Source organism: Pongo pygmaeus, chromosome 11, assembly GCF_028885625.2.
Source record: "Pongo pygmaeus isolate AG05252 chromosome 11, NHGRI_mPonPyg2-v2.0_pri, whole genome shotgun sequence".
In the NCBI taxonomy this organism is placed as follows: domain Eukaryota; kingdom Metazoa; phylum Chordata; class Mammalia; order Primates; family Hominidae; genus Pongo; species Pongo pygmaeus.
Window position 1 is genome coordinate 47,904,483 of NC_072384.2, and position 23,117 is coordinate 47,927,599.

A 23,117-nucleotide genomic window follows, 5' to 3' on the forward strand; every position below is an offset into this window, starting at 1 on the left:
GGTGGAGTTGCAGCCGTTTCTGGAAGCAGCAGGTAAAGTCTGAGTTCAGAATGATGTCTCCTTTCAGGAAAAGTTCTGGGCCTTTAAAACATATGGAAATGTTTAACCTCATAGTCTGGTTCTACTTAACACAATTAGATCACATAAATTAAATGAAAGCTTCTCCATGAAACTACCGTTCAATTTAAAAGAAATTAGTAGGGGTCTTCTGGGCTTTTTTTTTTTTTTTTTCGGCCCTTACAAAAATGGTGGAATTGGCTCACTAGGCAAGAAATATGCAGAGTGTTTAAAGTAGATAGAAAAATTTATATCTGACCAGGAGATAATTATGCACATTCCCCCATATGATGAAAAACATATAATTTTTCATCTTCTTAGGTAATAAAAATTACTCTTACAGGTATATATTATTCTCGTGAAGAGTATATTGTATAAAGCAATTTCAACTGTGCTCCAACTTTCACTGGCACTTAGGTTTAATGACAGGAAACCAAAAGCATTTTTGCCAGCACAATAAAAGGATTGTCTTTCTCCAAATGACTAGGAGGTCCTAAAACCTTGCTCATAATGCCTAATATATACTTGTCAGGATACACTCTGGGCATAATGTTTGTACATTTGATAAGAAAATGAATTCCATACCCCTATTCACAAAATATTTTATTCTCTACACTCTCTGAGATCAGACAAACATTCTTTAGGTTGAAAAACCCAAATATTTTTGACAGTTTATTCAAGAAATAATTAGAAACAGAAAAAGTGGGCTTTTATGATATAAATGGAACTGCTACAAATACAAGATGTAGACACTGAACTGTTTTACAATGTCTGTGCAAACGAACTAAGTCTTTTTTATGTGCCATTTTACCAAAAGCTTAACTAAAAAAAAAGATATGGCCTCCCTTCCCTGGAGGCATTCTCCCTGTGCTAAATGTCTTGTCTAAATATCTTTTTATGCCTTTAGGAGAATAAAGGCATGTACTTTTAACACATTTCACATTAAACAATGGTCTAGATCTTCTGATTAATCTCTGCTCGAAAACTCCTGAGACTGAGGTATTCACTGATGTTAGGGGAGATGTACTTTAAAAAAAAAAACGAAGAGAAAAATATTTTTCTTCACTTAAGCAAAGTAGTATGTAGTATTCATTCCACTATAAAATAATATTTTTAAAATCCAGATTCTTCTTCCTTAATTTTGGCAATAGATGAATTGTAATAGGAAACATAAAACTGTTGCTGTAAATTCATATATTCCTCCTCTCACTGGCTGACCTTGTCATTTTGGATTCTCAAGTAAAAACCTTTATATCAAGATATACTATACACTAAAAGTATTTTTAGTAATTCAGAAAATTTAAAGCACACATTTAGAGGTGAAAAACTAAAACATGCAATCAAATATTAATGATAATACATGAAACATTTATCTATCATTTAAAAAGCAAGGTATAACAGCCTTAGAAGCTCTAAGGACTCAGCATTTTTAAAAACCTCTGGTCCTTTCAGGACCTACCACACTTTTGCGCATAAGTAAACTAAGTACTACTTCATAAACATTCTTTATTCCTCTATACAACACAAAACAAGACTTCCCAATACCTTATTTAGTGATGCTCCGTGAGTCAAAGTTCTCATTTTACAACACCAGAAAAGGTAAAAATTCAAACAGAGGTCTGTCTGACTTCAAGCCAAGTGTCTGATATATTAATGGCCCTAGTACAGGAAGAAAAAGTAAAACTATGTTCAATATCTGTATAAGACAAAACAGGATGTATTTCAGAGAGATATCTAGTAGAACACTTTTTAAAATTTGTACTCATTCAGGTGAACCAATTTTGATGTAATTTTATTTATGTAGAACTCCTTAATGCCTAAGAATGTTGGATAAAGCCTTGTAAACTAATAACTGGACTTCAGCTTCTAGAAAGGTAAGCATTGCCTTAGGTTACCTTCTGTACACTATGGCAATGCCTGACATTTTTATAAAGTCTAAAGCAGAAAGGCAGAGACTAGGTCCAAATCTGTTTATTATAGTAAAACCTTTCTCATTCCGCCTTGCTAATGTGGAATGTGGGATCATTTTCCATAGTGTTTATCTTTGTAGTGTCTAGGAAGAAAAAAATTGCCAAACAATTTTCCTACATTATCACTTTAAACTTTCTTAGCTTCTCAGCTTTCATACTATTTCTATGTCCACCAAAGAATCCAAGATTCTGTCAGATCACACCAGATAAAAATCTATGTTAACTTAAGTTTTAGAATAGATTTATTACCCCTGACTCACCCTACAACATATCATTTATTATTTTCAGTTACAGGCTTTGTTCTCAGCAAGCCACTCAAATTCTTTATGGAAGCAGGCAAAATAGAAAATAAAGATAATTAATTGACAGGATAGAAGATTACTATTTCAAAACAAGCTGGGTGCCTCTCCTATTTTTAGGTTGCGTGAATGGTCTCTGGTCTAAGGAAGTCAATGCTGTGTGATCAGAGCACTGATAATTGCCAAGGGCTGAGACCTCCCCATTGTCAATACATTAATATTTTAGCAGACACTGTTGGTCATAATAGTAACTGACTTGGTCAGCTTATGATCTTAGAAAGGCCTTTTCGGTCTTTGGTGGGATAGTAAATGTAGCAGATTATTGATATGCATTAGACATGTTCTGTAGTTTCTGACATGATTTCCTAAAAGGTATGGTTTCTAGACATCGAATACTATATAAACACAGTCTGCAGAGAACTAGAGAAAAAGCAGGGTGTAGCAGAAAGAGGCATGGGTTTGGGGCACTCTGATGTGAGCCTAATCTTAGCTCTGCCAGTTACCTAAGTGGTCATAGTAGGTATATTAATCTCCTAGAAGCTGCAGGCTACTCACCTCTTTCAAGTGAGAATATTAATTTCTATTCAAAGAGATGCCGTAAGAATTCAGTGAAATACTGTAGATTATTATCTAGCACATCAAAGAGGTTCAGTAAACATTAACCTCCTATTCTCTGCCCTTTATGTTAGACAGTCTTATTAATTTAGGTTCCACCATTATGGAATTGTGGTAATTTGACCTTAGTTATCGTTTACCTCTGCATTGTCCATGTATAAAGGATTTATTAACCAGGTTGAGAGTAAAGGATTATAAGGATTACATTCAATGAATGAAATAGTTCATAACTATGTTTACAGCACATGTACAAGTTGGCATATCTGATTATAAGTTGGTGTTAGCTGTTAATTTCAAGCAGGAGTTCTACTTGAAAGCATTTTAAAGCACTCAGTTTATTGAGTGAGCTTGAAAGTTCCTCTTTCCTCAAAGTTTCTAAAAAAAAATCAACTCAGACTTTCTTCCTCTACCTTCTCACATAACTGTCTTTCACCGTAAAACAATATTAATTAGTGGAGATTTTTAACAGCCTGTGAAAAGTTGGGATGAATTGCCTGTATGTATTACTTTCCTAAGATTGAAGCTATGTGACAGCATTAGAGGACATTATGTGCCTTGTATTCTACCACTCAGGAAGTGCTATCTCCTTCCTAACGTGTTTTTTCCCCTTGGTTAACAATTTGTAATGAAGTACATTCTGGGCCGGGCGCGGTGGCTCACGCCTGTAATCCCAGCACTTTGGGAGGCCGAGGCGGGCAGATCACGAGGTCAGGAGATCCAGACCATCCTGGCTGACACGATGAAACCCCGTCTCTACTAAAAAATACAAAAAAATTAGCCGGGGTGGTGGCGGGTGCCTGCAGTCCCAGCTACTGCGGAGGCTGAGGCGGGGGAATGCCGTGAACCCGGGAGGTGGAGCTTGCAGTCAGCCGAGATCACACCACTGCACTCCAGCCTGGGCGACAGAGCGAGGCTCCGTCTCAAATAAAAAAAATTAAAAAAAAAATAAAAAAAATTGAAGTACATTCTGGGAGATGGTTATACTTGTTCTAAATAACTGGTGCAAGTTTCTCTCTGAACCATGAACCCTTTACTGTTCGTGGCTCAGTGCGCAGGAATAAGACCTCAGTGCTGTGCTCCAGTACATAGCCAGAACCGGACAGATTCACTTCCAGATCTTGGCATAATGTTAGGGAATTCTTGGGAAGAAAATGGCTACCTCTGACATTACACCTCTATGCCTTAATATGCAAACATTTTTAAGCCTATGCAACAATGGAGGAAATGGTTATCTTTATGTACCTATTTCAATAACTATTTAAATTTAAAGGAAATGCTCGTTTTCTAAAATATATTTTATAATTGTCATCTGTCATCTTTAATTTTATGTTAACTAGCTTAAAAGGGTTGCCTCTCAAGCAGTAATAATCAAAAACTAAAATTTTTATTTTTTTCTACATAGATCATTTTTACTTTTTGAACATCCTCCCACTGGTCTTCATATATCATTGCTCTTACATTTGATGTATATTCTGACCCAAGCCAAATTTAAGAAATAATTTATTACTAGACTGGCACCAAAAGGTTTCTTTTCAAAGAAATGACTGTTGTTGGACAGATACAGAGACACCTGATTACCAAAAAAAGGTCTACATCTCGGTTCTACACTACCTGGTTAAATGAAGACATTATTTTCAAAGCATAAGTGGGTAGGGTCTTCCCTCTTCAAAACTGCTCTTTGACTTTTTTCCATACAGTTATTTCTGGCAAGTAGAGATAAAAACAGCTCTCTGAATAGTCGTTCAAAACCAACAAAACTCATCTTTATTAAAACTCATAACCAAATCTCTTGGGGGGCAATACATTTTTCTGTATGTCAGTTCAGCATCACACACACACGTGTTTTGACAGCATGGAGCATAACCAGAGACAACTTACCTCGCATTCTGGGGGTGTGTAACTTAAGAAGTTGAGCCCCGGGAACTAACTTTGGGAGGTGCGTCCTCCTGTGATGTTCATACATTTTACTTTGAAGAATGTTCTTTCTGTGTTTATCAGTGTTAGCTGTTTGTATTCTTTGGTACTATAATTCTCTGTTGAGAATGTTCTTGGTGTACTCACTTTGCCTTTTATATTTTCTTAACCGCTATTGGAAATGAATCCTTTTCTCTGTACCATAGCATCCTCAATACTTGGGTTGCATTTTGGTTGGTGGTGTGACAGAGGCAATCAATGCCCTGTCAGCACCAGAAACTCCTTGAAAGGGAGCAAAATAGTTTTTCAAAAGTAATAAGAAAGATAAAATCCAGGCCAACAAAGTCAATTCCTGATCAGAATTTGAAAGATAATAAAAATGAAGAACTAGCAAAGACCAAAAATGTGAATATAAAGAAAAAGACTAAGTTGAGTACAACAACTGTAAACTTTACAGTAGTGAATTGTGAAATATTGTGAACTTTTTTCCTGAGCCAGATTAAAGAGGACTAGGAGGCCTATCTTCATTCGCATAGGTAACTGAGCCCAACACAGCCTACATGAGCCTGTCCATACAATTTCAGATAGGAAGCAGGAAATAGAATCTCAGGTCTGAGGCAACTACTTGCTTCTGTTACATGAACTTTTAAGCAGTTTCCTTAGAAATTACAAGTTTATCTGAAACATTTAATTCTATCTATGTGTTGTGGATTGATATGCAAATTGTTTTCACATTTAGAATGGATTTACCCCTGTCCTGTAATGTAGTTCCCCAGTGCTTAAAAACACTGCTATCCAAAGTGAAGAAGAAAGGAAGCACCAAAAAAGGCCTCAGATAATACCACTAAATTGTGATAAAGAGAATTTGGTTAGTTCATTTGAAAAAATTGGGATTCATTTAAAGGAATGATTAGTACTCTGCCATGAGAACTATTGTACTATTGTTGGAAAACAATTAGGTTCATCCTTTCTGTCACAGGTGAATCAACTTTTTACTCTAAATTATTTATCATTTAATATTAATTCCCAGTCTTTAAAAAATATTGAAATATTGCACTTAAGTTAGCAGAAAATTTTTCAGTTTGAAGATGTTATTTTAAAAACATATATATTATTTTTAATATTTACTATTTAATAAATGTTTGATAATGAACCTAATAAATGCCTCATATTTGCTTTCTACTTCAGAGCTATATTTCCCAGACTTCAGCTAAAGCTGCATATTACATATATTATTATTTACTTAAATTTTTTCTTTAAATTTATCACTTAATTGATTCATTCAATAAATATTTATTAGGCACATATGTACTAGGCACTATTCAAGCCACTTTTTAAATTTAAACAACTTTAGTTTTATCCTAGGATATTGTATATTTAAAATCATAATGTTACTTGTATTTTTCTAATGTAAACTTATATGAATAATATAACTATTAAAAATATGCAAAGGAGGCCGGGCACAGTGGCTCACACCTATAATCCCAGTGCTTTGGGAGTCTGGGGTCAGAGGATCACTTGAGGCCAGGAGTTCAAGACTAGCCTGGGCAACATAATGAAACCCTATCTCTACAAAAAATTGTTAAAAATTAGCGGGCATGATGCTATGCACCTGTGGTCCCAGCTACTTGGGAGGCTAAGGTAGGATGATCACTTGAGCCCAGGAGGTCAAGGCTGCAATGAGCATGCCAGGCATGGTGGTGCACCCCTATAATTCTAGCTACTTGGAAGACTGAGGTGGGAGGATCACTTGAGTTCTGGAATTCAAGGTTACAATGAGCTATGATCACACCACTGCACTCCAGCCTGGGTGACAGAGTGGAGACCTTGTCTCTAAAAAAAGAAACACTAAAAAAGAATATTTAAAGGTTTGTCCCTGTTTTACCTAAATAATTTTACATACCACCAGTGGCACTTTGACTGCTTTGGTGTTCATAAAGCACCTTCATGTTCGTGGTCATTTTAGACCCTTTCAATGAGCCACAAAGATGTGCAGAATTATCCCCATTTTACAGATGGGAGAACTGAAGCTCAGAGAAGTGGCATCCCAAAGAATACAAATCACAGGTAGTTAAGCCAGGTCCCAACCCTGGTCTTCTACTCTAAATGTAGCACTCCTTACATTATGCCATTCCCCAACAACAGGACTTTGTAGAAATGGAATGGGGAAGTAAAGACTGAAAAGGGGAGCTTGAGGTCAACTCTGTTATAAGATCGATGATGTGGCTAGAGCTCCATTATTCTTTGACGTTTGCACAACAGCTGTGCTTCAGCAATAAGGAGCACCAAAGAATTCACAAAGAGAGGTGTTATCAAGATTAAAGCCTGCAGAAAATTTTAACATCATCTCCGGTTAATCGACTTTATTTAAAAGTGATCTAGGATCATTGATGCAGGTTCTTCGTTTTGTTTGTTTGGTTTTTGTTTTGTTTTGTTTTTGAGACGGAGTCTCGCCCTGTTGCCCAGGCTGGAGTACAATGGTGCGATCTCGGCTCACTGCAACCTCCAGCCTCCCAGGTTCAAACAATTCTCCTGCCTCAGCCTCCTGAGTAGCTGGGATTACAGATGCCTGCCACCATGCCCAGCTGTTTTTTGTATTTTTAGTAGAGACAGAGTTTTACCATGTTGGCCAGGCTGGTCTGGAACTCCTGACCTCATGATCCGCCCGCCTCGGCCTCCCAAAGTGCTGGGATTACAGTCGTGAGCCACCATCCCCAGCCAGATCCAGGTTCTTCAAATATGTATCATACCTCTCTTTTGAGGTTGGTTTGGCTCTCTGAAAGGTTATGTCTTCTTTTGTCAGACTTTAAGTTTCTTCTGAGATACATGAGGTCCCACTGTGCTGACAGACACCAAATCAAAAACTTAATTAAATTACCAAATGTGTAATATGGGCCTTCTGAACAAAATAAGCAAATAAGCAACCAGAGATTCAGCCTTGTTCAGAAAAACTCTTAATCATCTACCACACAGTAGTGTCTGGCTTTATGAATATGTTTCTATCCGCACTGAACAAACTATAAAACTATTTATGTTGAAGAATTATTATATCCAAACAATTTGAATGAAAGAAGAGTTTTTAATAGTCAAAAAGTATTCGTAGGGCACGGTGGCTCATGCCTTTAATCCTAGCACTTTTGGAGGCTAAGGCAAGCAGATCGCTTGAGCCCAGGAGTTTGAGATCAGCTTGGGCAACATAATGAGAACCCTGTTTCTACAAAAAATAAAAATAAAAAAATTAGCTGGGCATTGTGGCACACAGCTGTGGTCCCAGCTACTAAGGAGACTGAGGTGGGAAGATTACTTGAAGCCCAGGAGGTCGAGGCTGCAACGAGCCAAGGTCACGCCACTGCATTCCAGCCTGGCCAACAGAGCAAGACCCTATTAAAAAAAATTAACATTTAACATATGTGTATATTTATACATGAATAAGTGAACTATGAATACATATAAATTCCAGGTAGCTTTATGATTCTTAAATGACATGAGTAAAGAGTTACACCATGATGGCCAGTACTATTAGCATCATTGCTATCAGCATGAAACTGTGTGGGTAGATGATGAGTAAAGATAAATGATAAAGCCCTCTCCTAAATTCTCACTAAGATAGAGTTAAATAATTTATGAAACTCCTGGCTTGTGATCGTACAAGAATACAAGATTATAATTATAGATAAAAGTATTATCTTAAATTACTTGCTCCTTTAGTGTAAGTTTTATAAAAATATTTGTGTGTGTTTAACCTTTTTAATGTTACATTTATGTATTTGATTTCCTGGTACTTTTTAAAATTTACAAGTTAGCTAAGTAATTTACAAGGGAGTGTTCATTAAACATGATTTCTATTTAACTAGAAATTGAATTTATTTTGTTGTTCTCTGATACCATTTTGGGGGGATATCTTTAAAGTTTCTTGAATATTTTTCAATTGTATGAATATTTCCCCAGAAAAAAACACACACTCTTCATATATGTTTCACAACACAGTAAAGTGCTAAAATCCTGAAACAAACTAAACTTTCTTCTGAATATGTATGATCTTGTTATAGCAGAAATGCACAGTGGTATATATCTTACTTATATTTAGTTTCAGAAAGACTATCTTTGCTTTCTTTTTCGAGGTCATTTAATCCTTTATAAATAATATAGTTCATTATAAGAGTATGTTAGAGGCTTAGAGGCAGATTTAAATGAAGAAACCATGGTAGAGTATTAGTTCAGAAAAAATATCCCTGGAAAATTATTCAAGCATAAAAAATTGAATATAAATTTGGGCAAGTTGTCATCTAAATTTTGTAGAAATATAATTTTAAATAGTTTGACCTAAATTTTTGAGTGTGCCTGTGTGTGTGTGTATTTTATATATGTGTGTGTAATTTTATATATATAAATGCTATATATATATATAAAATGACTATATTTCAATGTACATTGGAGTTGGTATGGTGGAGAGAAGTTGAGCACTTTGCAGTCAGACCTGAGTTTCAATTCTGGCCACGTTATTTAAATGCACCGAGTCCCATCTGTAATAATATAAAAGTAATACTAGTTTGCAGTAGTATCATATTAAATGATAAAACAGTGCCTTTTACATAATAAATGCACAAGAAATGTTTTTACTGTCCCTTAGTCCATAATTAATTAAAAATAAAAATTGAAGACTTAAAAAAATAGTTTGACCTAACTTTGTTTTTTAAATTAAGACCAATGGGATAAGTTTTAATTGCTTTGTCTTGCTTTGTTTCATTGTGACTCTGACTCTGTGATCTGATCAACCCCTTCTGAGATCCCTCGCTACACCAGTTTAAGTCTAATAGAAGTTTATGTTATATAGCACAGCTCCTTTCCTGCTGCCAAGAAGCTTATTTAAATATAAGTGGAATCATTTATTGATTACAAAAATGAAATATGCAAAGCATCTTTCATATCCCCTTCATGTGAATGAATACAAGATGGAGGCTCATTTCTAACATGAAATATGAAAGTGCATCCAGGCATCTTTTTTTTTTAAACAACACATGGATACATTTAGCTCACTTTAGCTTTTCCAGTTATCCCAGTAACCCAATAGGACACTTTTCTTTATGTGAAGTGTCATTGGAACAAAGATGTCTCTTGTGCTGGCACACAGTGAGTTGGGTATGTATGAACTTGTGTGTATAAGACATTTGTTTGGGCAAAATCCAAAACCATGAAAAGGAAAACATTTCCATTATTTGACTGTTTTTCTCATTGAATATTAGAAATGCTTGTTTTCAGACTTAATAATGAAAATTTCTTGTTAATCATAACTGTGTTCTAGATTTGAAGGGGTCATAGAGAAGTTATTTCTAAAGGACATTCGTGAGTCAATCTTGGGGACACAAAGACAAAAGTTAATAATCATTTCCTTGCTTATTAGTGTTTATTTCCTTACCCATGAGGCATTTTGTTTAACTCTGTATTTTTATGTAACAGTGGATTGGAGGGGAGTAACAGGGATTGGAGGAGAAATGGGAGTAAAGTGGCTGGCTTTTGCCCCAATCGAATAGCTGAGTTACGTGCCTTGAAACTATGCTTACATAGCAAACAACACCATTTTTACTTAGATTGTGTGTGTGTGTGTTTACAGAATAAAAATAGCCATGTTTTTCTAAAAGTGTTTTTATTCCCAAGTCACATACAAGTTTTCCTAATTATTGCTTTTATTGTGGGGAGGTGGCTTCAAGAACCATGATAGAGATTCTCAGGAGTGTGCAGCAAAGGTTGCACCCTCCACACATACATATCCCCCCACCACACTTGGTGGCTGACCTCTGTTGACATAGCTGACCACACACAGACTGGCAGTGATAAAGCAAGACAAGACAAAGGACACACCCACAAGGCATAGCAACACCCTCGTCTCACGTTTTATGGCCTCTACAGAGCCAAATGTGTACTAGGTCATGATCGTTGCTGTATGCTAGGATAAGTGTTCAACAAGACTTGTCACATTTTAATTTTCACAGCAGTTCTAGCAGGAAGGTAGGTATTATTGTCCTCATTTTACAGAGGAGACTGAGGCTCAGAAAATGTGTTTTACTCCTACTAGGAAGTGAAAAGCAGGATTCAAACTTTGATCTGTTGGCCCAAGGCCCACCCACTTCACTAACTACCTCTCTTGTCTTTCCCTAATACTTATATCACAGTAGTCTGATACTACAGATTTGCAGTTGCTAAGAAAGTGAACCAGGATCTCTGATTTTTATGATTTTGTGAATTGAAGGTTGTTTAAATTCCAGGTTTTATTCCCAAAATATTATTTTCAAAATGTTGACAATTTTAAAGCCAAACAGCTTTTCACTTCCACTGATGTTGCAGCCTGGAGCCACAGAATCAACCTCTAATGATTGAGTGAGGACAGAAGATTTGACAAGGCAGTGAAGGTTAAGGCTCCCCTCCCCGCCAGTGCAGCACCTGCTTGTACGGCAGGAAAGTAAAAACCGTGTTTAACAATTACAGGTCTGGGTAATGTGGTTTGGTCTTCATACCTTCACTCAGGTGGAGCCCGAGAAGTTGAAGACACTAACAGAAGGTTTGGAAGCCTACAGCCGTGTCCGGAAAAGGAACAGAAAGTAAGCACTTTTCAAAAATTTTACTTTGTTTTTCAAGGATATAATTTGCTGTTTTTCCATCAAAGGGACAATGAAATCTCACTCATTCTGTCCATGCTGTGGCCTGCCTAAGTGAAGTTTGTTACCACCAAAGAGGACCATTATAGACAAGCCAAATTAGTGATTACAGAAAATATCCTCTTAACATTTTATGTTTACACTATGTGTAATATTTGCCTCTTCATCTGTTCTTTCTTCATTCCCTGCATCTTCATTCCTCTCATTTAGTGGAAAATAAAATATAATTAATATTCTCAACATATAGCAATTAAATAGGCTCTGGAAATGTAGTGAATCAATCCATTTGCAATTCAAATACTTTAGGGAGTAAATACCCCTCGTTGTACACATGTAAATAATTTTGGCAGATTACTAGTCAAAGTGATGCTAAATAAAGATTTTTTTTGTTGCATCGGGGTGTGGACTTAAAAGTAAGTTTTCTTTGGAATTACAACAAGAAATTGAATTTCAGGCCAGTATTATTCAAGTTTTTCTAAATCTTTATTTTCTGAATAAATGTAGTATGGACAAGCAGATAATATAAGAAACATAGTTTTTACTGTGATACAATGTATGTTTATGTATCATAACTATTATTTCATATTAAGGTAGAGAACTACAAATGTGCTTCTCTATATGTACATAGCTATTTAAAAATATGTAATTGATACGCCTGTTCAGTTGCTATACTAATTTCCACATTATCAAGCAACCAAAAATTATATATTAATTAATTTTTATTCATTTGCAAAATGATCCTCACATTTCCCCCCAAATATTGACACATAGGCTTAATGTGTTTATATATTATCGTCTTTCTAAAAATACCATTTTAACTTCTGTTTGTACATCAAGACTTACAAAGTGGAGATCAGAATGATTCGTAGTGTATCTTGCATAGAAGGCTTATATAATGATATCAGTAATATCTATTAGAAAGCATTCTCTTTCACTTTATGGTGTTTCCCATAATTCTGGCCAGAGGCATAATTTTAGAAGTCAACAAATCTTAGGAAGACTCTTCACCTCAATAAAATGTATCTGAAAAGATGACAGCTGCAAGGGGCAAACTCCTATGTCTCTATGTCCCGGACTCCTTTAAAAGGTAGCAAATTGGTACTGGCTGTGTGAAAGGCCAAGTTAATTGCCGGATAACATCCCTCTAGACCTGATAAGGAAAACAGGGATCAAGGTCCCTTCTACTCTTACTGAAGCACACTTGCTAAGCAGAGCTTAGCAACAAGATAAGGCCGCTAAAATTAATACAAGGTCTGGATGAAAGGAGGAAAATTGCAAATTACCTACATCACAAATTTGCCGTGGACCAGTTTCTGTAAACTATTCAACAGTACCCATTTCTTTGGTGTAAAGGAGCCCTGAAAATGTTTCCTACAGTGAAACATGCCAGTTACTTGGATTATGTACAAAATAAAGTTAATAACAGAAATAAAATAACTCCTCCAAATATTCAAATACACTGCCTTGAAATGAGCTGGATTTTCCCCATGTATTTGCTATTAAGCAATTTCTGAAAGGTAATGAATAACAAACTACAATTTTAAAAATGTTTCTTCAAAGCCAATTTCCTATTTGTAGTAAATTAATGTGAGAGCTATCTAAAGGAATTCTCCTCATGATAACCATAAACTTAAAGTACAGCTTGGAGAAGTAAAAGTAGAAAATACAAAACTAACATTTATAAAAAGAACTTTATTTCCCATACTATTGTCTAAGCAGACAGACTTTCCTTTTCGATGCCCAGTAGAATGCTTTACATTTTGCACATGTAATTGCAAATTCATCATTTTATTCTCCCAGTCACGAGATGGTTCAAAATTACTGAGCCATTTGCAGATGCGGACACTCAGACTCAAATAGTTTAAATAATTAGTTGAAAGTCCCACAACTGATAAATTATATGTTGAACCAAATCATTTTTTAATTTATGCATTTATTCCCAATTTAAGAAGACAAATTTAGCAAAAAAAATCTGTGCCAGGAACAGTGCTACAATCCCTGAAGCTCACTGTTTAGTGAAAGAGACAGATGCAGAAACAAATAATTCAAATGTCAAAATTGCAACAACAGCAATATATATACTATATTTTGGGGTCACAGGGAAAAGGCAGGTAAAGGAAGGGTTCCTGGAGGAGAAGATATGTGGGCCAAGCCTTAAACACTACATAGGCATCAGCCACACAAAGGAAACAAAGACCAAGATGGGATGGGATAGTGTTTAGATGAGAGCAGCAGTTGGATTTGGGGGACTGTAAAGTATCGGATGGGAAGATATAAGAGGTATAAGCAGGAACCAGATCATGAAGGGCCTAGTAAGGGCCAATAGGATGTTTTATTGTTTTGGAAGTGCCTAAAGGGGGCAGGTGGTCGGATTTTTCACCTTAGGTAAGGCCGTGTACGAGGACAAATTTTAAGGCAACAATATTGAAGATGAAGAGATTGTTCAGGAGCCATGGCAGAATACAAGGGAGAACGAGGACCCAAACCAGGAGCTGGTGGAGTTGGGGATGAGGATGGAAAAGAAGGAATGTGGTCAAGAAAGACTTAGGAGGTAAAATAGACAGAAAATGGGGTGATTGATCAGAATATAAAGGAAAGGGAACAAAATCAAGGACAGCTCTCAGGTTTTCAGCTTGGGAGACGATAGGTTGTAGAAACACTGACTGAAGTGGAGGTTACAGGGGGAAGCTGTTGAGTACAGTTTGGGGTGCCTGTAGGATAGGCTGGACATACATGTCTGAAACTGGGGAGAAGTGGTATTTGACAGTATACAAATGACTGCAGTCACACAAAGATACTTTGACCAATTTGAAGAATAGTAGGCTAAGGATTGAACATACAATAGAATGAAGAAGATGGGAAGAATGGCCAGTGAGGAGGAGGAGAATCAAGGAAAGTAGACAGAGTCTCAGAAGTCAAAGACTGATAAAATGATCAACAGAGGTGCAGTAAGACAAGAACTGAAAAATCTCCATCAGATTGGGCAATTTGAAGGTCATTGGTAAACTTAAGTGAGAACAGTTTCCAGTAGAGTGATGGATATACACACAAAATGGCTATTAAATAAGAATAAGGAAATAGGGAGAGGAGATGTAGATTATTTACTCTTCTTTCTACCCATAATGTGAAAAATTCCTGAAAAATAACAAAGAAAGAATTTTTTAAATGACAAAGATTTGACTACTTTTGTAGACTGAGGGGAAGAAGAAAAGAGGAAAAGGCTGAAAAAGGAAGGTGTCATTTGGAGCAAGATAATTAAGAGGTTGGTTTTTCACCTGGACTCAAGTCCTGTTTCTACCACTTCATAGCTGTGTGTTCGTAATCTCCCTGAGCCTAAATTCTTCATTTCTAAAATGGGCATAATCCTATTTTAGGATTGTTATAACATAGATAATATAGAGAGAGCCTCAGCACAGTACTTGGCACATGGCAATAGCTATTTTTCTTATAAAGATACAGGTGAAAGAAAGAAAATTATCTGTTATTTTTGCCGGTTGAAACATTCTACCACCATATTAGATGTTTGGGATTTTATGTAGTCATTTTAATCCTCAATATCCTCAATCAAACTGTACAACAAATAAATATCTTTAAACGTATGTTCTAATTATATCCTAATAGTAACATGTTTATTTAATACATTACTTAGGGCAATTTTGTACTTAAAAGCAGAAATAGCTTTATTACAGACAAATTCCACAGCTTTTACGTATGTTATAGTTTTCATTTAAGCGAGGAGCAAATCTTCTGTCTATATGTACGTATACATTTCTTGGGAAACCTGATTTTTTGTGAAGCTGGAAAACAATAAAGTGATTAAGTAAATCACACTTTCACTTTAAAACCAAGGAATGAAACTTACCATGTTAAATTTCCTGAGATCTGCATACATTCCCCATGGATTCAGTTTCAGAGTTCAGGGTTCTTGACTTTTAGGTCTCACCCAAATTTGTTACGTACTATATGAAGTGAGTCACTTAAACTCTGAACTGACAGTGTAGAACAACTTGCAATTTCTCATTTCCCTTCTATTTCTTGTACTACTCATAGAGGTTTAAAAAATTACTAAAGATAAAGATAATCTGTAACAGTGTAGGCAATGAAGTTGAGAAGTGGCAATTATCTCCATTAATAATTAGAAATGTGATTATATGAACATCTATTACTTAATCAAGTAGGTTTTAGAGTGTCCATTAGTAAAAATGTTTATTATTAAATGTCAGCAGGGAATAGAAAATAGTAGAAGAAACTCCACAGGGAGGCCCTCTGGACTGAAAGACTGAATTTTGACTAATTGTTCATTTCTTGAATTCATAGAGCTTTTTCTTCCTCTTTTAAGTTCATTCTTCCCTGACCTGACCAGTAGCTGGTCTGCAGATTTGACATCTGGGAGAGTCTCTCTTTACCTCTCAAATCTCATGATATATACAAATAATTTCATGCCCCACATCTATGTATTTATTTTCTCTTCCAAAAGTAGTCATTTCTCCCTCTATTAACTACTAAGTTGTGTTAAAGGTGAAACATTATACTAATTTAGCTTGAATTAATGCAAGGTGTTTACAAATATGTTAAATATCTTGAAGAATGAGATGACAAAACTCATGAAATTGTTTTTTTCAACAAGTAATGCTGAATCGTTTTTGTGCTTGGATGGTAATTGTTATTGCAATTTTTCATGGTTAGGTAAAAATTTTTTACCTATGACTCTTTATTACTTTTGAAAACTATAGTCAAATATCCATTTTCTTCATTACAAAATTAGAATTTCACCAATTCTCCTTAAAAAGTCATGAAGTATCACATACAAACAGTTGTCATAATACCTATTCCATCAAATTATCGTAAGGATTAAATGAGATAATGTATATAGAGTTTTAATACAATACTTGGGCCGGGCGCAGTAGCTCACGCCTGTAATCCCAGCACTTTGGGAGGCCGAGGCGGGCGGATCACGAGGTCAGGAGATCGAGACCATGCTGGCTAACACGGTGAAACCCCGTCTCTACTAAAAATACAAAAAATTAGCCGGGCGCGGTGGCGGGCGCCTGTAGTCCCAGCTACTCGGGGGCGGGGGCTGAGGCAGGAGAATGGCGTGAACCCGGGAGGCGGAGCTTGCAGTGAGCCGAAATCGCGCCACTGCACTCCAGCCTGGGCGACTGAGCGAGACTCCGTCTCAAAAAAAAAAAAAAAAAAAAAAATACAATACTTGGCACATAGACATTTTTTAATAAATAACAGGTATTTCTTTTACTAAGTAAGATTAAATGTGAGAGAACCAAGGTTCTCTGGAGGTTTTTCATTAAAACATTGTAATTTCATTTCAAATATTTAGAACTTTATATAGTCAATTTTAAACTCCTAAGATATTTTAATCAAAATTGATAATAAATAAATGTCTTTTAAAACTTATGTTAATACGTCAAATTTATGTTCATACAAAAGAAATAGTAAGGGTAAATTTATTTAACACATTACACACAATGTGATATTGTCAGGCAACGTGGCAATGATAATACTGTCAGAACCCTTGCCAAGCAGCCTGCACAAGGGGCCTCAGCCCAGCCTCAGCAAACCCTAGGTGGCCTTGCAGAGTGCTCCCAGGAGCTTGCTTGGCAGACACCTCATTAGGAAAACAACTGAGACTGACTCCATAAGATGACCAGGGCCCCTTGAAACTGGAACGGGTAGGTAAAAGGAAGACAGTACATACATAATAAAAACACTTCTTATATACCAGTTAGAAGGAATGAATAGGTTATACAAAGTAGATGGTATTTAAAACAGTTATCAGGAGAAAAAAGACAAGTATGTATATCATGACACCTTTTGTGTGTGTGTTTTTAAAAAAACACACATAAAACAATACTAGATTAAAGTATAAAAGCAGACTAAAAGTTGAGGGGGGAAGGTGAGGGAAAATGGGACCACGATAGATAACAAATGGCAACTCCAGCTTTATTTTTTTAATATAAAAGACTTAAAGGAAGTATGTAATTTATTAACATTTCCTTCCAGGAGGGGAATATGTTAAGTTTCTTTTATCCTATGTACTCCTCTGCATTTTTAAATTTCTAAAAATAAATGACAAAAATATAAAAGCTAAAGACTAGCTTACAGGGCAGCAAAAGGTAGGGGTTGATGCCATATTACCCTTATAATTTGGTTAAAACCAATACACTAATTTTTCCCTTCAGTTAAACTGACCTAAGTACATATATTTTTTTGAAACATAGGACCATCTGGGCCACCTTTGACAAATATTTTTATTTAGCAAATACATATAGCATCTATGGTATGTCTAGCACTATAGAACTCGGGGTGGAAAATTCGGAGTTCTCAAAGTGTAGACAGAAACTCAATGTTTGCATTGTCCAGTCCTGGTGTGTGAGGATAAAACCTAGTGAAAGCTATGGTAAACTGAACTAAAGTTCAAAAATGTTTCAAAACACTGTGCTAACCAAACTAAATACAACAGTAAGCCAAACTCTCCCACGACTGCGAATTTCCAGTCTCCATGGTAGATGCTGAGATGGGACTTAACTCATGGAAACCCATGCTAACCGCCTGTTATGAAAACGTTACCTCCAGCAGCTTTTCTAGTAATTGTCATGACAGGATAAATGAAAAGAATCACCTTAGTACTTGGAAAAAATGAGTATTTATTGCATAAAGGAGGAAAAACAAGTTAACAGTCAGGATGGGCAAAGTGTACATAACCACAGAGGTGGGTGGCATTCATTTACCTGATTTTAGTTCAACAGCTTCATAGATCTAAGCTTCAAAAATGGCAGATGCACCGTGTGTGTTATTCGGGCCAAACATGTGTAATGGAATGCTAAGTGGAGAGAAAAGGTCAGAGAAGTGATAGGCACCCTGAGGCCTTACCTGTTCAAATAGTTACCTCATTTTGGCTTTTGGCCCTGGGGGGGGGGGCAGGGTCGGAGCCTCAGGTGCGTCAGAGTTAAGCTGTTTCCTGCCCCGGAACACGCACCGGGATTTCAGCCTTCACTTGCTCAACTCCAGAGCCAGGACGCTCCAGAGAGGGCAGAGGGAGCTCCCTAGTGGCCAGAGCCTGCAGTTCAGCCCCTCCGCCCTTCCTCTGATCACACAGTCAGGCTGCCTGAGAAAGAAACAAGAAGCAATGCAGGGCCGGCTGGAGCCAGGGAGCATAAGGGGCGTCTCTGGGAGAGGGGAACCCGTGGCCCAACTTTCTTCCCAAATCACCAGATTGTGGAAGAAGCATGTGGAAGAGGAAAAAGTCCATCTCCCCGCCCCACAATCTGTTCAACTTTTTTTCAGTAGTTCTGTGACTTTAATCATTAGTATTCAGTGGTAAGAATCCCAGAGTGATGTTTTGTCATCTGAATTTTCCAAATGCGAGTATAAATTGGCTTTCTCTCGTGGAATTGGTACTTTTGTTTTCTGATTAGGAAATTAAATTGAGTTTTGTTTCTTTAATTTTTTAATCTGGTGTGTTGTTTTCATTAATTCCAGAAGTGGAAAGCTAAATAACCATTTAGAAGCTGCTATTCATGAGGCCATGAGTGAACTGGACAAAATGTCTGGGACTGTAAGTTAATTTATTTTTCCATTATACTGTGTTTCTTTGAAAATAAATTGTGTTACACTTTTTGGTAAGGTCTCTTGAATATTGTCAAACAACTCACATAGCAATACTAAATTACTAGCCTAGAAAAAGAAGACAAATATCAGAAAAGATTCAAAGTCATTTAAGAAAAAGAAACCTACCGCATTAACTATGTCTTTCTTCCTGAGATAAGTAACTTTTGTTTTGCCACATAACATTCTTTTAAAATATGAGCAGCAGAATATTGAAGTTCAAACCACGGCTCTCTGCACTCGACTCTGTGAATGGCCATGGTCATTACTGTTGCCTATATATGTAGTAATGCAAATTTTGTTCTGTCCATTGAACCAAAAAGACAGTGGGGTCAAGATCAAGAGTATATAGACCTCTCATATCCCATTTTTATTGAACTGTGCATATAATAGCATTGAGTGTGAGCAGTTTAATCGTTATCCTCCAGTTCACACATTGACTGATGTAAATATTTAAAATATAATTTTGGTAATCTGTTAAAAACGTGAATTGTCTAAAGCTATTTAGCCTGAAAAATAATTTCTTTTATTTGACCTTATGTTACAAGGTTATCTGAATCCCAACAAACCATCCAATGACAATTGAATGGTGGGATTAGTATAGGTTTTAGAGATTTTGTAATCCAACCAACCCATCATTTCGCAGATGGGTGAATTGAAGCCCTGAGACATTAAATTTCCTGATAAAATTATAGGAAAGATCTAGATTGGGGATTATAAACTCAAATGTTTTCTAGGGCCAAGCAAATAATACCAGTAAGTAAAGTGGGCCAGGTATGACAGCAGTTGGAATGGAGGAGAAATGCCAGTGAAGATCCATGGGTTAGGGTAGGCTACCAATCCAGAGGCTCAGCACAGTATAAGCCATTACCCACTTCAGTCTGGTGCTGGTTGAGAAAGGGGTTGCTCCACAGCAGGGCACAGATTCTTTCTGTATCTAGTGACCACCTCTCTTAGGACCTCAGAGTGCTCCATTATATCCTTTGCATTTTGCCTTGAAGTTAAAAGAAAAGAGCGTGCTAAGAATACTGCCAGCATAGGTTTTATGAGCCAGACCTGGAAGCTCATTCTGTTGACTTTCCACTGACCTGACCTAATCACATGGCCTTCTTAACTCAAGTAAAATAGGAAATAGAACATAGAATGTGCCTGCCCAGGAAAAAGAGAAAATGAGTTTGGCCATGGTCTCTCCAGACTCTGCCTCAGGACATTTGGTCCTGGTGGAAATCAGGTAGTTGAGAGTAATAAGGATCAGGGCAACCTGGGAGGCATGTGCTCTCTCCAGAAGGCATTCCTTCCATGCTCCAGCAGATCTTAGACATCTGGGAAATTGTGTTCATGTTGCTAGATCTTTCCATTTTTCATATAAAACTAGAAGTCTAGAGGTAAATTTTCTCATTTTTATGTGTTGACAACTGTTTTTAAAAATATTAAAGTGCCCATATGACTAAACAAAATACAATTTCAGGCCACATTTTGTCCACAGATTACTAGTTTGCAGTCTCAGTTATAAAAAGTTTCTTTCCTCAGTTATAAAAAGTTTTGGCTCTTTACTACAGACTAGTGGTTTTAAAAAATGTGTATGGAGAAGATTAGGAGGAATAGGCAGATTGAAAAACCCATAAACATTATTCAAAATTTTTAAATACTATTTTTTAAAAGCATTCTGCATTTGAGTCTGGATAGCATTGCCCTTTGCTGCTGTCTAAACATTATTTTTAAGCATGTAATTGAGCCAACTTGTAGTGGATCTGGAGAGGCGATTGTACTCATCTCTTCCTAACTCTAAGTCCTGTGACATAAGGTTGGCCAGGGTAAAAGTTTTACACCACAGAAACTGGCAAAATGCTACAATGGACTTGTGTCCAAATGCTGATTAAGCATTTGCTACACCATTGCCTTGGGTTCATCCCTCCTCTCCTGGGTCTTGGACCTTGCTCCTTTCCACCAATAGCTACAAGACAATTTGATCACTCCCTCCTCCAAATTATACCTGCTATCTAATGCTGCTCAGCCACTGCTCAATCTGATGAACAACACTAAATGTTGCTAGTTCCTGCATTAGTACATAAAGAAAGGTGAGTTGTATTAACTGCTCCTCCCAGACTACACAATTTCAGATCTGCCAACAGATGATAGTGGTATTCTCTTTTCCATTTTGATTCTTCTCATGAACAAACATCCTTGGGCTGAGCTATGTGTGCATGTTCTTATAATTTGTGACCCTTCCTAGTCATTGTAAAATAAGTAGGGTAACAAAGTGAGAAAAAAAAAGGGGCATGTTTGGTGTGTAATTATTCACTCTTCCAGGCTGTAGTGAAATTGGTGATTTAAGGTCTCTGACAGGGAAGGCTTTATTTTTGTTTTAAATGAACAATGGGGGTAACAACCGCACATTGCATTTCCCTTACTTGATTTTGTCCAGTTCATCCTTTGTTTTCCACTGTCTTTTGGCACTCCCAGAGTGTTGCACTGCTTATCAGTTTCTAGCATTCTGCATTCTCTGTAGTGACTGTGGGCACACTGACATCTGGGGTCTTGGTAAACATTTGAAGTGCCTCAGGATATCAGTAATTGAAAGTGAAAGCCAGAGTCTATTCCCTACCCTGTTTCTTTGTCAGAAATTGTATGGTGTTTGTGATTTCATCCTCTTGTTGTTTTTTTTTTCTACCTTTTTATTTCCAGGTACACCAAATCCCACAGGGTGACAGACAAATGAGACCCCCCAAACCCAAGAGGAGGAAGATCTCCAGATAACAGAGACTACTCCACTAATGTGCAGTGTTTATTAAAGGAACATGCACAGATGTATCTGTATATAGGTATTGATATAGCCACAGTTATATCAATATTTAGACTATGGCAGATAGCTACCACCACCACAGGGTGCTAAAAGAAACAGTGATACAAAATTTTTTTGATCAGGAAGGATAATGAATGCTGGAAAAGCCAATCAAAATCTCTGTGTGATGAGAGTGATAAATGGTCAAGAGATTACTGAGAAACTCTTTTTCTATAATACTAAATTGTGATTATAAGAAATAGTCCAAATGTTTCTGAAGAATTTTCAATGTTGTATATAGAAAATACAGAATTTCATGGTGATATCAGAAATGTAAATATTGTACAATATTGTCATGTACAAGCGTACCTAATGCACACTTTATCTTTTATTGTACAAAGAAATAGTGTACAAAATTCTTTGGTTTCTATGGAGTACACCTACCAGAGACTACCAGTGTAAAGTGATAAATAAAAATACAACCTAAATGCTTTTCTATGATAATGTAAAAGATGCTGTTTTTGTATTTAACAGCAGAGAAAAGGCATGATGATGTAATATCTGAATTATGACATACACTGCACACCACTGAGTGTCCATTTATATTGTCTGTTTGGAATGAACCTTGCCTGGAAGCACTGGACTCAATTTTGGGTGTCTAGGAAATTGCAACCTTGCAGATTTCTAAAGGGATGAGGGCTCACAGGTCTAAATTAAGAATTCAGAAACTGCAACCATTTGTTGCATATTTTTTTTACCTAAGTTTTAAAATAGAATAGGTTTTATAAAAAAAATCTTAGATGGAATATTTTACTCAGCCATTTCTGTAGTTAACATTTGATAGCCACCTGTTGAAGTAGATAGCTTATACTGACTGCACCACCGCTGGTGCTTAGAATTGAGGGTTTTTTTGCAAATGATATCTGACAAGGTAAAACTTTCTATTTCCGTACATGGAGGCAAAAACCCCACTTTGCAACCATTATCAGAGGTAAGGTTGATTATAATTCATTTTTTTGTAGTGGCAAAAATAAATATGAATCATCAAAGCAAGTTTCATATCCATTCATCAGTATTACTTAACCCAGAAGTTAAGGTGGCTTACGAAATTATTAGCAATGGTAATTTTTTTATCAGTATTGTGTAACATATCAGATTTATTTTATTTAAAGAATTATTTATACCATTAACAGATTCTTATATA

The 23,117-nt window shown here is 36.4% G+C and overlaps 1 protein-coding gene across 11 annotated transcripts in view; it reads left to right on the top strand.

The window, feature by feature from the left end:
• Positions 1-22,424, top strand: part of MBD5 (methyl-CpG binding domain protein 5) — a 475,447-nt gene extending 453,023 nt beyond the window's left edge. For 8 of the 11 annotated variants that reach the window (XM_063647444.1, XM_063647445.1, XM_063647443.1 and 5 more), the window contains 3 exons: positions 11,339-11,451; positions 19,006-19,081; positions 21,817-22,424. In XM_063647444.1, coding sequence (XP_063503514.1) covers positions 11,339-11,451; positions 19,006-19,081; positions 21,817-21,888 — 261 coding nt within the window. In that variant the 3' untranslated portion in view covers positions 21,889-22,424. The remainder of the gene's footprint in view (positions 1-11,338; positions 11,452-19,005; positions 19,082-21,816) is intronic. The other 3 variants (XM_054477975.2, XM_063647451.1, XM_063647452.1) reach the window with 1 other exon arrangement.
• The last annotated feature ends 693 nt before the right edge of the window (positions 22,425-23,117 follow it).